Source organism: Piliocolobus tephrosceles, chromosome 9, assembly GCF_002776525.5.
Source record: "Piliocolobus tephrosceles isolate RC106 chromosome 9, ASM277652v3, whole genome shotgun sequence".
NCBI lineage: Eukaryota > Metazoa > Chordata > Mammalia > Primates > Cercopithecidae > Piliocolobus > Piliocolobus tephrosceles.
The window spans coordinates 41746755-41763927 of NC_045442.1; the positions used below are offsets into that span (position 1 = coordinate 41746755).

The 17173-nt window shown below is 37.7% G+C and overlaps 1 protein-coding gene across 2 annotated transcripts in view; it reads right to left on the bottom strand.

Annotated features, from left to right (window-relative positions):
• The window catches only part of BTAF1 (B-TFIID TATA-box binding protein associated factor 1), a 106512-nt gene that overhangs the window by 69295 nt on the left and 20044 nt on the right, over nt 1-17173 (bottom strand). Inside the window, exons 5-11 of one of the 2 annotated variants that reach the window (XM_023226271.2) lie at nt 9114-9277; nt 6842-6978; nt 4021-4150; nt 3372-3440; nt 1521-1610; nt 814-909; nt 540-716 (exon numbers count right to left, since the gene is read on the bottom strand). In XM_023226271.2, coding sequence (XP_023082039.1) covers nt 540-716; nt 814-909; nt 1521-1610; nt 3372-3440; nt 4021-4150; nt 6842-6978; nt 9114-9277 — 863 coding nt within the window. Of the gene's footprint in view, nt 1-539; nt 717-813; nt 910-1394; nt 1611-3371; nt 3441-4020; nt 4151-6841; nt 6979-9113; nt 9278-17173 lie in introns of both variants that reach the window. The other variant, XM_023226272.2, reaches the window with a different exon arrangement.

Consider the following 17173-nt stretch of genomic DNA (forward strand, 5'->3'; position numbering starts at 1 on the left):
GCAAGGCATCTAATTTTTCAGAACTTTATTTCCCTATATGAAAATAATAAGACTACATGCATTTTCTTCTTGGAAGTTTTGTCATAAAGCATAAAAAACAAACACACACACTGACAGTTTATGTAAAAAGTACATGACCATACAGATTGTCTTCTTTACACTTTGATGTCTACTCCTGTATGTATACTGCATAACTTGGCACCATGTTGTATAGCCCTCAGAGCATGTATTCAATATTTAAATGAGTTAAAACAGTAAAACCAAATCATGAAGAGCACTGAATTAACTGTAGCAATGGATTAAAAAGGAAAAATAATCTTTGACCTTAAAGAGCAATAATGTAACTAACCATCTTTTGATTTATACTTAAATTTTTATGAGCTCCACCTATCTGTATGACACTGTCTCAAGAATGCAAATCTTGGAAGACTGGCTTCTCTGTAACAGTAAGAATCTAAGGCCATTTCTTCTAATTAGTGAAAATACACTATGAGGGGAAAAAACTCTCCCATATATGCTTCAAAACTTGAAATATTTACCTGACGGACTGCCAAAGCATATTTTATTCCCAGTAGACCACCATGTCTAACTTCCCATTGTTCTTGTGTAAGTAATTTTAGCAGCACATCCACAGTCTTATGAACTCCTGTTTCATTCATGTGTTTTAAAACCACACCTAATGTCTGAGCACAAGTTTCACGAACTGGTGCCACAACCTACAGATGAAAAATGAAGAAAACTCATATTTGCAAAAAACATATTTTGTAGAATTTGAAATTTGATTGGGCAAAGCCTCCCTTAAATGATACTTACTTCATCAGAAACAAAGTCTCCAAATCTGTCTAATGCAAAAACACAAAGGAGTCTAATAACCAAGTCTTCCAACCATTCTTGATGCTGCTGAATCATCTGTTAAAACATAATATATATATATATATACACACACACACACATTTTTTTTTAACATAATTTTTTTTAAAACAAAGATCACACATTGTACTGGGGACTTGGGGGACACCTTAGGTCCAAAATCAAAAATAAAATATGGGAACAGATTATTTTAGCTGCAGGAACAATAACCAAAAAGTAGAATAGTCCCAATTAATGTATTTAATATTAAACATATCCCATATCCTCTTTGATCACTAATTCAATTCAGAAATACTATATCAAAATTCTTAAAATTCATGGATTATATTATGTTATTTACACTCCAAGAGAAATTAAGAGACTAATTACTTAAGGTTGTTCTCATATCAAGTACACTGGTCACATATCTATTATTTATACTATTACCAGTGTCTCCAGGCAATACCAGTTATGTTGCTCACTGACCTCTCAACTAGCCTCTTACTCATCTTACTCTACTTTTCAATCCATTGTATGATATTTACCTTTTCATATCTCTTCCTCTTATTTACCCCTCATTCCTACTTCACGGCATACTCGTTACTTCCCTACATTGGAAAAAGATGCCAACTATTAATACTTGGTGATAATTGTTGCATTAATACACTTACCTCTTCTAAAGTGCTGTCACCCATTTTACCACCACTTTTCCCATGAGCTTTAAGAATTTCCCTAAGTCCAGTGCCTGCACCATGTCGAACCTGAAAAGAACCAAGAAGCAAATGTCAGAGGTTAAATGTTTAAGAAACGAAGTTTGATTTTTCTTCTACACGAAATAAGGATACTGGATTCTTAAGAAATTAGAATCAACTAACTGGAACTTTACAAGAATGTATTTTTCTTCAACTATCTAAGAAGAATTACACATATAAATGTCAGACTGCTTTTGGTTATATGGAATTTTTTAAAAAATCAAGCAAGAAAACAGCTATTCTAAAATCCTCTTGAGATACAAATTCACATTGTTTTCACTACCTTATCCTCTACCTTCATTCAGCACTATCCACAGCAAGAGAGAGGAAAGAAAGTATCATATATCATTTTTTTTTTTTTTTTTTGAGATGGAGACTCACTCTGTTGCCCAGGCTTGAGGGTAGTGATGCGATCTTGACTCACTGCAACCTCCGCCTCCCGGGTTCAAGCGATTCTCCTGCCTCAAGTCGCCCAAGCAGCTGAGATTACAGGCACCCGCCAACACGCCTGGCTAGTTTTTGTATTTTTAGTAGAGACGGGGTTTCTCTATGTTGGCCAGGCTGGTCTCAAACTCCTGACCTCAAGCGATCTTCCGCCTCAGCCTCTCAAAGTATTAGGATTACAGGCGTGAGCTACCGCGCCCAGCCCAAGGTGTTCTTTATAATCCCAACACATGTATTTTCAAAATATGTGCATCAAAACTAAGCTCCAGGCTGGGCGCGGTGGCTCACACCTGTAATCTCAGCACTTTGGGAGGCCCAGGCGGGCAGATCACTTGAGCTCAGGAGTTCAAGCAAGACCAGCTTGGCCAACATGATGAAACCCCATCTCTAATAAAAATATTTTAAAAATTAGCCGGGTGCGGTGGTGCGCACCTGTAGTCCCAGCTATTCAGGAGGCTAAGCCAGGAGAATCACCTGAACCTGAGTAGTGGAGGTTGCCGTGAGTCAAGATCATACCACTGCACTCCAGCCTGGGAGACAGAGTGAGACTCCATCTCAAAAAAACCAAAAAGCAAAAAACCTAAGCTCCAAAGCTACCAATGATAACTGAGTGCCAAAAGAAGACGGTACAAATAAAATGTCTTATGATTAATGCATCACATCCTGGGGATGAACCACCTTTCTTTGAGAAAGTGAGGCTACTTTCTGCAGTGTCATCTGGAAAGGAAAAGGACAAGCTATTGACACTGTACCCACTTCTTAAGACCCCATGAGTTATGACTTGAGTAACTTTAAATAGAATTACACCAAGGAAACACAACTAAAAGGTATTCTAAAGAAATGTTTTTTAAATTACACAGAGGTCAACAGAGGGGAGAAACAATAGTTTGAAACTACCAATCCTCAACTTCAAGCAGAGGAACTTCACTCTTTCTTCTCTTCTACACACTGGGACCTGTTCAAGATGTTCTCTAAAGATTTCTGAGGCTAAAAAGCTGGCTTGGAAACTACTGCTCTTGATCAATCAAAATTGTCCACTTCCAAAGGAAAGGAAGTATTTTTTTACTGCCTGGGAGAGATATTCAAGCCTTTGGATTATAATGGAAAGAACGAAAAGAAATAAACCATTCACTAAAGAATATGATTGAAGGATATGAAAGGTGAAAATCAATCTATAGTTTTCTATTTAGGTTAATGGTATGACATGCCCTGAGTCCTGAGATGAACAGAGAACAGCAACTCTGACAAAGTATATTGCTCCTGACATTGTTTCCTTCATTAGCACAGAAAATAGAGCTGAAAGAAACTGTAATGAAGAAATCTTACCTCCCAGGAGGGATTAAAAAGGTCATTGCAAAGTTCTTCACAAAAGCTTTCCAAAGGCCATTCATTTGTCTGAATAAGAAAAACAGAATTACTACTAGTTCAAAAGGTCTATTTTATGCTAACAATTTAAGTAACTCAATAAATTTTATTTGTAGGTCTAGTAGTAGCAATCAAGCTTTTAAAAATTTATTTTTTAACTAATTAAGATATATTTTTACTAATAAAAATTCTCTCAATAGGCAGATTATTCAATACTTTCTAGGGATATATTAGTTTGAAAAAGATTATAAGCAATCTTTCTTTTTATGTTTTTTTTGAGACAGAGTCTCGCCCTGTCGGCCAGGCTGGAGTGCAATGGCGCAGTCTCGACTCACTGCAACCTCTGCCTCCCGGGTTCAAGCGATTCTCCCGCCTCAGCCTCCCAAGTAGCTGGGATTACAGGTGCGCGCCACCACATCTGGCTAATTTTTTGTATCTTTAGTAGAGACGAGGTTTCGCCATGTTGGCCAGGCTGGTCTTGAGCTCCTGACCTCGTGATACACCCGACTTGGCCTTCTTAAAGTCCTGGGATTACAGGTGTGAGTCACTGCTGCTGGCCCAAAGATTACAAGCAATTTTAATGGATACTTTCAGAGTCTTTCAAGAGTACCTCTTCAATTAAGGAAGAGCTGTCTGGAATATTATCAATCAAGACTTTGGAATCATTTGCAGACTGATTAATAACAACATTTGCTATTTTCCGTCTCTTTTCTTCTGGCTCCCCATCAGTGCTATCATTGCTAAAAAATAAAAGTCACCATTTAGAAAATGAATAAAGCATAATGTGAACCACAGTGAATGAAATGAATAAAAGATAATGTGAATCACGACGAATTTAAGATAATCCATCATTTAAACAAATGTTTTACACCATATTCTGCTTATACGATTTACTTAAAATGCCATGTATCAAACGACTAACTGCTTAAAATTTTTTGAGCAAAATACATCCTAAGTACACTATAGGTTGGTGAATTCTTTTTTTCAAATTGGATCTTGAATTTAACAGGCCATTTTTCCCTACTCTCTACAATCAGCTCCTCATCTTTTTTATAACCTGCATATAACCTGCATCTGGTCCGGCATAACACTAACGTTTTTAGGCTTTTATATACTAGAGAAAACTAATATACTGAGCAATACAGTATAATCTTACCAGTTCTTGAAAAATATGGAGAGATGAACAATTGACCAATGAAAAAAGAATACAGAAATTTGAGGAAATGTTGTATTGACTTAAAGACTAAAAATATTGAGGCTAGCCTAATATTGGAAAGGAGAGGACAAGTCAAACTACTTTTATTCAACATTTAGAAAAGAAAAACTTAGCACATTTTAAAGCATATACAGCATTATTTTCTATAAATACTTCTTCCCTCTCTCCATCTTAATAGTGAAATTTATTTGGCCAACCATTTTTTCTACAAGGTGATAAAAGGAATCTGAGCCTCCCTTTCCTCATTTCCTATTACTCTTCCCTTAATTATATCCACATCTAGCCACATTAGTAGGTCACCTTAAGTCCCTGAACTTGTTAGGCATGTTTCCACTTGCAGGCGTTTGTCCTTGTAATTCCCTCTATTTGGAAAGCATAACATTTTTTTAAACTATTTAAAACTATTTGAAACTTTTCCTAGTTATTCACAGGACTAGCACTCTCATTTCTTTCAGGTTGTTACTCAAAATTCACCTCTGTGAAGCCCTCGCAGACCACCCTATCTAAAATTTCAAACTCTAAACTCTATACCCCAAAAACATTTCACATGTTCTTCCCTGTTTTATCTTCTTTTCCTTAACCCTTATCATTAACATGATCTGTATTTTATATATATACACATATAGACACACACACTCTATTTTACGTATTTATTTCCCATCTTTCTTTCCCTCCAGACTATAACCTTCAAAGGCAGGAATTCTTATCTATTTTATTCACTCATGTCCTCAGGGCCTAGAACAATACCTGGCAAATAGAAGGTATTTAATAAATGTTTGTGAAATGAATGACTCATGAACTCTGAAAAATAAAGTCTAATATTTCCAACATTAAAATCTTTGGCTAAAACTGCTTGTATGAATAAAAACCAGTAGAAAAACTTAATAGGTTACTATATGATCTTAATGAGCTGCTAACTTTCTTAAAATCTTGTCATTAACAAGCTGAATTAAAAAGTCTGCAGTTAAAGATTCAACCTCAAATATAAATTTCTACCAAGTATATGTTTACTATTTATTCTCCTTTTTGCCTAGCTTTTAAACACTAAACACTTTTTAGCTTTATGTGAACACGTGTAACAAAAAGTTCTGTCATCTGCAAATCCTATTTTCTGAGGCTTTTTATTAATTCAGCATTTATGCAAACATTTCCTGAGCACCAGTAAAGATTCGTATTTAACAGATCTGAGTGGGATCCAAGAATATATATTTTTGGCCAGGTGTGATGGCTCAAAGCCTATAATCCCAACACTTTGGGAGGCCAAGGAAGGAGGACCACTTGAGCCAAGGAGTTAGAGACCAGCCTAGGCAACATAGGGAGACCCTATGTCTACAAAAAAATTAAAAATTAGTCACGCATAGTGGTGCACACCTGTAGTCCCAGTTACTTGGGAGGCTGAGGCAGGAGGATTGCTTGAGCCTGGGAGTTTGAGGCTGCAGTGAGTTACGATCGTGCCACTGCACTCCAGCCTGGGCGACAGAGTGAGACTGTATCTCAGAAAACAAAAACCAAAACCAGAAAAAAAAAGAAAAAAACCTGTATTTTTTTTTCACAAGCTCCTCAAAGAGCACCTGAAGGAAATAGTTTTGAACCATCTTTTGAGAAATGCTGCTCCAAGCCATGCAAAGATTATCACTTTTAGCACCTCATGAAGAAACAGAGGACAGTGACTTTACCCCCAGAGTTCTTTTCTTCAACAGGACTACAAAAACTAACCTAGATTATCATTGGCTATTTAGCACAGCCCCAGCTTAAGGAACAGGTGAGATAACATCATGACAATACCTCCCACTTTACTAAGGGAGTATTCTTAACTTGTGGTCCTTAGACACCTCTCTGACTTCATTCTCTATCACTCTCCTGTGCACTCATCCCAGTATAGAGAGCCATACTGGCCTTCTATTTGTTTCTTGAATATTCCATTTAAGGCATTTAAACTTGCTTCTTCTGCCTGGAATGCTCTTCCTTTTGGAGATCCTCAGCCCTCATTCAAAACTGGTAATTAGTAGGGAAAAAGTCTGTACATGTGGATTTTTCTGGGGAAGTGGTCTCAGTTCCTAGTAACAATAAATACTCTCTGACAATTGAGTAAGAGAATCCAAACAGTACTCTTCAGCTAAATATGTCAGCAAAATGTTTCTATAAATCAAGCAGACACAGATTAAAGCCACACAGCCCTCTTGTTTTAAGTGAATAAGCAAAAAAAGATTACTACCTCTTCTCATTAGTTTCCACTGCATCCCTGGATCTCTGTTTTGCAAATAACTTGGCCATTCTTTTAGCTTTGTTCCTTTGTCTATTGCTCATTCCTGCTCGAAACTCTGAGTCAATCAATTCAGCTGCCTGAAGAGTCTAAAAGAATAAAAGAATGCTGAGTTGGAACTTTTGAACTTAAAATAAATACCTATAGTCTCAGCCTCAGAAGAAGACCAAGTCTATAAATTTCAGTATATATACATCGATCACATTCTTTTTTGACAGACTCACACTCTTCTGTTGTATGTACCATAATTTCAGTCTTTTCCTCCCTCTTCTCTATTATTCCAACTCTCAACAGATACATATAATGCTTTTTAACTTTTTTTATGCTACATTATGAGGTACAAATGTATGATCCTAACCCACAGAGAAGGCTTTGAAGAGGTAAGACTTCAAAATAAAAATAATATCACCAAAAAGTTATGAGAATAAACGTCAATAAAAGAAACTGATCATCACCCATCTGCTGAAATAAACAAACAAATTATAGCCTTAACTGATTGGTCCAGCATGCTATTGTCCAGCTTAGCTCATATGCCCCTTTCCTATTAACTACTTACCGCCTACTCTTTTTGCTCTTTTCCATTCACAGAAGACACTATAAAGTCTGTGTGTTAGATTTTTAAGCTTAAGCCTAAAAATCCCTTCTGTGCCTAACCATAAGATTCAACTGAAATTTATACTTCCACAACTAGTTAAGGTCACTGGTGTGGATGTTCTGCTGCAGTCTTGATAAAGAACTATGGGCACATATACAAGCAATGCAGCTGTAATGACTTATGGCAACGATGAACCTTAACCAACTTCCCCCAAAGGTCCATGATATATAAACCTGGATTTTGCAAATCCCAAATTGGTGTTGCCTATCCCACACCCAATTAATCTGATGTGTATAGCCCACTTTCTAATACACCTGCTCATTCATTTTCTTACACCATGTTCAATTACTCATACTGTGATCACGTTATTGCATTTTTATTCTCCATTATTTTATTCTATTTTCCTCTTTATCTTCTAGTTACATCTTACACTTTCCTTTCTACCCAATTTCCTTCTGTTCCTTTCAGGGTGTTGCTGTATTTCGGCCTCTTCATACTCTCTCTTTTTTCTCTCCTAGTATCTGCCCTTTTTCCCCCTTGTCTGCGAAAGTTATTCATCATCACACACCCCCAACCCTAAAAAATACACTTTACAAATTCTAATGGTTTAAGGTGCATTCGTATAAAGGCAAATAGAACCATTCTCCACTGAAGCAAAGGAAATGAACAAGGCAATGACAAGATAGGAGATTCATAACTGCAAAGCAGCAATTTTTAATGCAGCCCGTGTGGATCCCTAAAAGAACACTGGGGGTCAGGTAAAAGAGTACTGAACCCCTTGAGATGTAATATCTCATTATATGTGCATTTTTCTGAAGAGAGAACCACAGGTTTTACTAGAGCTTCAAAGGAGTCTGTGGCATAAAAAAAGTTAAGCAGCACAAATGTATACACTGGGAACTGCAACAGAGGAGGAGGAAGAAATCAGTGAAATTATGGTACAGGCACAAAACAAAACAGCATGAAGTTGTCCAAGAAGAATGCGGTCAATCTGAATACACTGATACATTAAGCTGTATGAAGTGAGAAAAGGCAAACATGGCTTAAAAGTAATACACACACACACACACACACACACTTGTACATAGAAGTTTCAGAAATGATGCACAAGTAACTTGAAAATGGTTGTCTACAGGACATGGAAATGTTTGTGTCCTGTTGGCAAAAAACTTCCTTTTACTTCGTATTATATACCCTTTTCTGGTTGTTTGCAAGTCTTGTCATATTTCTCACTTAAAAAGAATAAATCATAACACTAAACACTTCTACTATCATATCTGACTATAATAGCCCTTACTATCTCTCTCTCCCCCAAAAAATTACTTTTCCCTCCATCAAAGAACATACCAAAAAAAGAGCAATTGGAGCAATTAGAATCTTTCAATACCAGTAGTTTCTAAAAGGTCTAATACAACTTAACAGTCCAGTGTCTGGGAGGTAGGTTGAGCTTCTGACTCTATAGAATCTGTCATCAGAAATCCAGTTTAAAAAGATGCTAAATCATGGTGGCACTAAGCAGCAATGAACAGGGCTAAGTATAACATTTTCTTAAACTATAATTACATGAGCAAAATGAAGCAAACCCTTTGTATTATTACTTGTAATCAAATAACCAAACGTTTTACCTACAGGTTGTTTGTTTACAAAGGCTGCTGAAGTTGGGGTATAATCCAAATCCTCATCATTGAAAAGTTCTTCAGTACTCATTCCAATTGCTTCTCCCATATTAAGGCCAAGTTTCTTCTGTAATAATTTTCGTTGGCGTGCTATCCTCTCTTTAGGATCCACTTCACCTTTCAATAGAAAAGAAATACGTTTTCTCCAAGTCAGTTAAGAAATTTTCTAATATGTGCACATCGAACTCCATCAAAATAAAAAACACACTATTAAAACATCCCTTCTGCCAATAAAACCAACCATATTCATTCATGATCATCTCTGAACATCTCATAAACTCTGTTACCTAATCACATTGGAAAATAGTGTTCTAGTTAACAAAACATTCTGGGAGTTTTCACTGAGATTCCCCCATTCCCCAACTGGCAATTAGTAAATATATATAAAATAGTAAGATTCATTCCTGGGCCAGGTGCAGTGACTCACACCTATAATCCCAGCACTGTGGGTGGCCAAGGTGGGAGGATCACTTGAGCCCAGGAGTTTGAGACCAGTCTGGAAAATGTAGGGAGGCCCCATCTCTATAAAAAATAATTAACAGGGCATGATGGTGCACGTCTGTAGTCCCAGCTACTCCAGGGACTGAAGCAGGAAGCTTGCTCAGCCCAGGAAGTCAAGGCTGCAGTGAGCTGTGATCAAAACACTGCAGTCCAGCCTGGGAAACACAGTGAGACCCTGTCTCAAAAAAAAAAAAAAAAAAAAAAAAATTCATCTCTATGGAAACAAATCAATTTTATTTTATAGCTACACCTGTACCTCCTATGAAAGCTCTCACTGGGCAAAAAAAAAAAAAAAACAATATCTAGATTTTGTTCAATGGTAAAAGGGCTCCACAAACAAATGCTTACTCCAAGTGTAGCCTTTATGTATTCTGAGCTGATACAGCCCTAATATCCCAAATAATAACGATAAGGGAATAAAAGTAGACAGGTTTTTAAGTGTCTCAAGTAAAATCTTCAATGCTTTGGTGCAAAACAGACAAAACAGAACATACCAAAGGGCATTTAAAAATAAAAATTTCCCCTTAAAACAGCTAAGCTGTAAAAGACAGTTATACCTTATTGAAAAAAATTTGATATTTTAAAAACAATAACGATCTGCTTCTAATAATGGCTCAGTTAGTTCCTATCGGATTAACCCTCTGCACCTAACAAACTCTGGCCAAAACAGAAAAAACAAACTACCTAAAGGCACTAAGGGAAAAAAAAAAGCATTAACTTAGGGGAATTGTCAGTACTTAAAAAGATGGGAATAGCACTAACAGCTAAAAGCTACAAAAGCTAAAAGCTACAAAAAAAAAAAAAAAGTTTTCCCTTTTTGTAACATTTAGCCTGAAGATAGAGCCAGTCCACAAAATGTGTGGCAGCTAAAATTTGAATTGAAAACCTAGTCTTCTTTTTTATCCCCCAACTAAGGACAAGGTCTCTCACTCTGATACCCAGGCAGTAGGTACAATCACAGCTCGCTGCAGCCTCAAACTCCTGGACTTAAGAAGTCCTCCTGCCTCAGCCTTCTGAGTAGCTAGTACTATATGCATGTGTCACCATTCCTGGCTAATTTTTTTTTTTTTTAATTTTTAATTTTAGAGATGGGGTTTACTATGTTTGCCCAGGCTGGTTTTGAACTCCTGGCCTCAAGTAGTCCTCCTGCCTTGGCCTACCAAAGTGCTGGGATTACAAGCGTGAGCCACTGCACCTGGCCAAAACCCACAGTCTTTCTGGCGTGGCTTGAAGAATGAGAAGAGAGTTGGGGCCATTGCAATCCCAGAAATTAGAAAGGGAAAACCCCCAAAAAGAGAGACCCAGAGAGACGAAGGCCAAAATTATCTGTAAACTCAGCCCAAATCTCTGGTTGACCCCTGAACTATGCATGCACAGAGCAAACTCCAAATGATGCAGCTAAAGCTAAGATCTAAAAAGCTAAAATTGAGATTTGAGCTATTGCCCACAGCAAAGAAGAATGAGTTTGAAATTTTGAGTTCCATCAAATTAAATGTCTGCTAAAATAAGCAAGCAAAAACAAGCAAAACAATCTTTGGAAGAATATAACAGAATCTAGTCCACACCACATAATGTTCCTCATGTGCAGAATAACTGACAAAATTAAACAAAAGCAAAGAAAAGAAAATGTAACCCATTTTCAAAAGAAAGACAATTAACAGGGACCAACTCTGGGATGTCTCAGATGTTAGAATTAAAAGGTTTTAGGATTTCTGTTGTTTTTTGAGACAGGGTCTTGCTCTGCTGCTCAGGCTGGAGTGCAGTAGCATGATCACAGCTCACTGGAGCCTAATCCTCCCAGACTCAAGCAATTCTCCCACCTCAGCCTCCTGAGTACTGGGACCACAGGCATGCACCACCACACCAGCTAATTTCTTATTTTTTGTGGAGGTGGGGTCTCTCTAGATTGCCCAGGCTGGTCTCAAACTCCTGGGCTCAAGACATCCTTCCACTTTGGCCTCCCAAAGTGCTGGGATTACAGGCCTGAGTTACTGCACCTGGCCAGAAGGCAAGATTCGTAAGCAACTAACATAAGAATGCTCAGTGTAAAAGAAGATACCGTCACAATGAATGAAAAGACAGAGGATACCTTGGTAGAGAATGAGAAACTATAAAAAAGAACCAGGCTGGGTACAGTGGCTCACATCTGTAATCTCAACAGTCTGGGAGGCCAAGGCAGGAGGATCGCTTTGGCCTAGGAGTTCAAGACCAGCCTGGGCAACATGGCAAAATCCCATCTGTACAAAAAATTTAAAATATATATAGAATTGTACACTTTAAAAGGGTGAATTAAATAATGTGCAAAATATGCCAACACAACTTTTTTTTTTTAAATAAAAAAGAAGGTCTGGGGCAGGCATAGCGGTTCACACCTGTAATCTCAGCACTTTGGGAGGCTGAGGTGGGAGAATCGCTTGAGGCCAGGAATTTGGGACCAGCCTGGGTAACACAGCAAGACCCTTATCTCTACAGAAAAAAAAAAAAAAAAAAATTAGCCAGTCTTGGTGGCATATGCCTGTGGTCCTAGCAAGATGGGAGGACTGCTTGAGCCCAGGAGTTCAAGGGTGCAGTGAGCTATGATCTTATCACTGAACTCCAGCCTGGGCAACAGAGTTAGATCCTGTCTCTAAATAAATAAATAAATAGTTCTAAAACTAAAAAATACAGTATCTGAAAAAAAATTTTTTTAAACCACTGAATAGATTTAACAGCTTAATGGAAGATAACAGGACAAAATGCAAGTGAACTTAAAGATAAAGCAATACTGTTCTCACTCATAGGTGGGAACTGAACAATGAGAACACTTGGACACAGGGCGAGGAACATTACACTGGGACCTGTAGTGGGGTGGGGGCATGGGGGAGGGATAGCATTAGGAGATATACATAATATAAATGACGAGTTAATGGGTGCAGCAAACCAACACACCACATGTATACATATGTGACAAACCTGCACATTGTGCACATGTACCCTAGAACTTAAAGTATAATAATAAAAAAAGATAAAGCAATACAAAGTACCCAATCTAAAGAACAAAGAGAAAAAAAGATACAAGGAAACAAAAGCCCAAATATGAAATCAAGAAGACAATTCTATTTACGAAAACAACTTGTATTCTGTAAAATATAAAATGAAAAAAAATTTAAAACCAAATGAAAATGTTCATGCATCATAAGAGTAAATATTGTTAAAACACTAATATTTCCCAAATGTATATACAGACTTAACACAATTGCTATCAAAATCCCAGCTGGCTTTTTTTTTTTTTTTTTTTTTTTTTTTTTGCAAACATTGACAGACTGGTCCTAAAATTCATATGGAAATGCAAGAGACTCAGAATAACCAAAACAATCTTGAAACACAGGAACAAAGTTGGAGGCTCATATATCCTGATTTCAAAACTTACTACAAAGCAACAATAATTAAGACAATGTGATACTCGCATAAGAATAGACATCAATGGAATAGAATTAAGAGTCCTGAAATAAACCTATGTGTCAATAGTCAACTGATTTTTGACAAGGGTTCCAGAGCAATTCAATGGGAAACAGAACAGTATTTTCTACAAATACTGTTGAGACAACAGGATAGCCACATGCAAAAGAATGAAGTTGGACCCTTAACCTCAAAACATATACAAAAAAACCTCAAAATTAATAAAAGAACTAAAAATTAAAGCTATAAAACTCTCAGAAGAAAAGAGAGGTTGGCCGGGCGCGGTGGCTCAAACCTGTAATCCCAGCACTTTGGGAGGCCGAGACGGGCGGATCACGAAGTCAGATCGAGACCATCCTGGCTAACACGGTGAAACCCCATCTCTACTAAAAAATACAAAAAACTAGCTGGGCGAGGTAGCCGGCACCTGTAGTCCCAGCTACTTGGGAGGCTGAGGCAGGAGAATGGCATAAACCCGGGAGGCGGAGCTTGCAGTGAGCCGAGATCCGGCCACTGCACTCCAGCCTGGGCAACAGAGCGAGACTCCGTCTCAAAAAAAAGAAAAGAGAGGTAAATGAGCTTTAATTTGGCAAGTTTCTCACATATAATACCAAAAACTTGAGAAACAAATACAAAAACATTGGACTTCACAAAAATTAAAAACTTATATTTCAAAGGATACCACAGAGGAAATGAAAAAGATAACCAATAGAGCAGTAGAAAATATGTGTACATTAGGCTGGGCGTGATGGCTCACGCCTATAATCCCAGCACTTTGGGAAGCCAAGGCCGGTGGATCACCTGAGGTCAGGAATTCGAGACCAGCCTGGCCAACACTGTGAAATTCCATCTCTACTAATAATAAAAAATTAGCCGGGTGTTGGGGCAGGCGCCAGTAATCCCAGCTACTGCGGGAAGGAGCTGAGGCAGGAGAATCATTTGAACTCAGGAGGTGGAGGTTGCAGTGAGCAGAGATCGCATCACTGCACGCCAGACTGGGTGATGGAGTGAGACTCTGTCTCAAAAAAAAAAAAAAAAAAGAAAGAAAGAAAGAAAGAGAAAAAAAGAAAACGTGTAAATCACATATCTGTTAAGAAGCTTGTATTGAGAACATATACTCTTACAACTCATAATAAAAGGGCAAACAACCCAATGAAAAACGTGCAAGTTATAAGAATTGGCATTTCTCTAAAGAAGGTATACAAATGGTCAATACACGAAATGAAGTTCAATGTTATTGGACAACAGGGAAATGCAAATCAAAATCACAATGAGATATCACTTCACACCATTAGTATGGCTATAATCAAAATGTCCGATAATAACAAGTGTCAGGAAAAGATGTTGAGAAATTGAATGTAAAATAGCAGAGCCACTTTGGAAAACTCTGGCAGTTTCTCAAATGGTAAAATACAGTTACCATATGAGCCAGTAATTCCACTCCTAGGTATCTACCTGAGGGAAATTAAAGCATATGTCCACACAAAAAGCTGTACATGAATTTTTATAGCAGTATTTTTCTTTCTTCTTTTCTTTTTTAGATGGAGTTTCACTCTTGTTGCCCAGGCTGAAGTGTCATGGCGTGATCTCAGGTCATGGCAACCTCTGCCTCCCCGGTTCAAGTGATTCTCCTGCCTCAGCCTCCCAAGTAGCTGGGATTACAGGCATGCGTCACCATGCCCTACTAATTTTTGTATTTTTAGTAGAAACGGGGTTTCTCCATGTTGGTCAGGCTGGTCTCGAACTCCTGACCTCAGGTGATCACCCGCCTCAGCCTCCCAGCAGTATTTTTCAAAACAGATAAAAGGTAGAAACAACCCAAATGTCCACCAACTAATGAAAGGCTTTACAAACTGTAGTATTCATACAATGGAATATTATTTGGCCATAAAATGAAATACTGCCACATCATATCCATTAGGATTGCAACTATCAAAAAACAGAAAATAACAACAGTTGGCAAGGATGTGGAGAAACTGGAACCCTTGTGTACTATTGGTAGAAATGTAAAATGATGTAGCTGTTAGGGAAAACTGAATGGCAGCTCCTCAAAAAATTAAAAATAGAATGACCATCTGATCCAGCAATTTACTTCTGGGTATATACCCCAAAGAACTGAAAGCAGTAACTCAAACAGATATTTGTACATCCATGTTCACAGTAGCATTATTCACAACAGTCAAAATGTGTAATAAGCCTGTGTCCACTGGTGGATGAAAGGATAAACAAAATGTATATACATACAATGGACTATTATTCAGCCTTAAACAAAAGGAAATTCTGTCCTATACTACAACACAGATGAACCTTGAGGACATCATGTTAAGTGAAATAAGCCCGTCACAAGAAGACAAACACTGTAGGATTCACTTACATGAGGAATCTAGAGTAGTCAAATTCATGGGGATAGAAAGAATAATGGCTGCCAGGGGCTGGGGAAAGGGGGAAATGGGGATTTGACGTTTAATAGGTATAGTTTCAGTTTTGCATGATGAAGACTTCTGAAGACTGGCTGCACAACAATGTGACTGTACTTAATATTACTAAACTTAAAAATGGTTAAGGATGGTAAATTTTTTATTATATATATTTTACCACAATTTTAAAAACCTAATATATCCCTTAAGAGTAATAACATTTAGAAAAGAAAAAAAAGTACTGATATACTCTATCACATAGATGAACCTTGAAAATATTCTCTTAGGTAAAAAAAGCCACTCACAAAAGATCACATATTGTATGATTCCATTTACCAGCCACATGCCATTTAATGATGAGTACATTCCAAGAAACGCATCATTCAGTGATTTTGTGGTTGTCAACATCACAGTGTACTTACACAAACCTAGAATGTAGAGCCTACTACACAGATACGCTGTATGGTATAGCCTGTTGCTGCTACGCTACAAACCTGTATAGCATGTTACTAAATACTGTAGGCAACTAACACAATGGTAAGTATTCATATATCTAAACATAGAAACATACATTAAAAATGCAGTAATATACTTTTATGGGACCACCGCTGTATATGCAGTCTTAGTCTGTTGCTGACTTAAATGCTGTTATGTGGTATGTGACCAAATATAAAATGTTGAGAATAAGCAAATCTAAAGAGACCAAAAGTAGACTTGGGGTTGCTAAGAAGAGGAGGGAAGGAAGTAGGAGGATAAAAGGGTGATAGCTGAGGATATGGGGTTTCTTCTTAAAGCGACGAAAATGTTCTAAAATTGACTGTGGTGATGGTCACACATACCTGTGAGTATACTAAAAACCACTGAATTGTACACTTTAAATGACGAATTATATAATGTATAAATTATATCTCAATAAAGTTGCTTGAAAATTTTTTTAAAGACTGCTCTACCAAGTAGGGAAAAACATTAGGCATCCAAAAGACTGCTTGATCACAACCCCAATACACTTACACAGAGCCTAAAATTGGTCCTCTCATTCCAGAAGAAGTCCTATTGGGGGAAATAAGCTACAAAGGAAACCCAGACCAGTCTGTATACTAATCATATATGGTGTCACTAATACATATGAGGGGACAAACACAGATCAACACCTAAAGAAAACCTAACTACAGGGTTTTAAACAAGCACTGTTCAGCAAGCTCTGACTTATTAGCACTAAAAAACTGAGTTCCCAAGAAACTGCAGTTCCCAATCCTGGTTACATATCAGAATCACCTATAGGACTTTTCTCTTTTTTTGAGATGGAGTTTCACTCTCGTCACCCAGGCTGGAGTGCAATGGCATGATCTCAGCTCACTGCAACCTCTGCCTCCCAGGTTCAAGCCATTCTCCTGTCTCAGCCTCCAGAGTAGCTGGGATTACAGGCACCCGCCTCCACACCCAGCTAATTTTCATATTTTTAGTACAGACAGGGTTTCACCATGTTGGCCAGGCTGGTCTCGAACTCCTGATCTCAGGGGATCCACCTGCCTCGTCCTCCCAAAGTGCTGGGAATACAGGTGTGAGCCACCATGCCGAGCCGGGCTTTTCTTTTAAATACAATTACCTACACTTCTTTATAGATCTATGAAATCAGAATACAGCAAAACCAAAACAT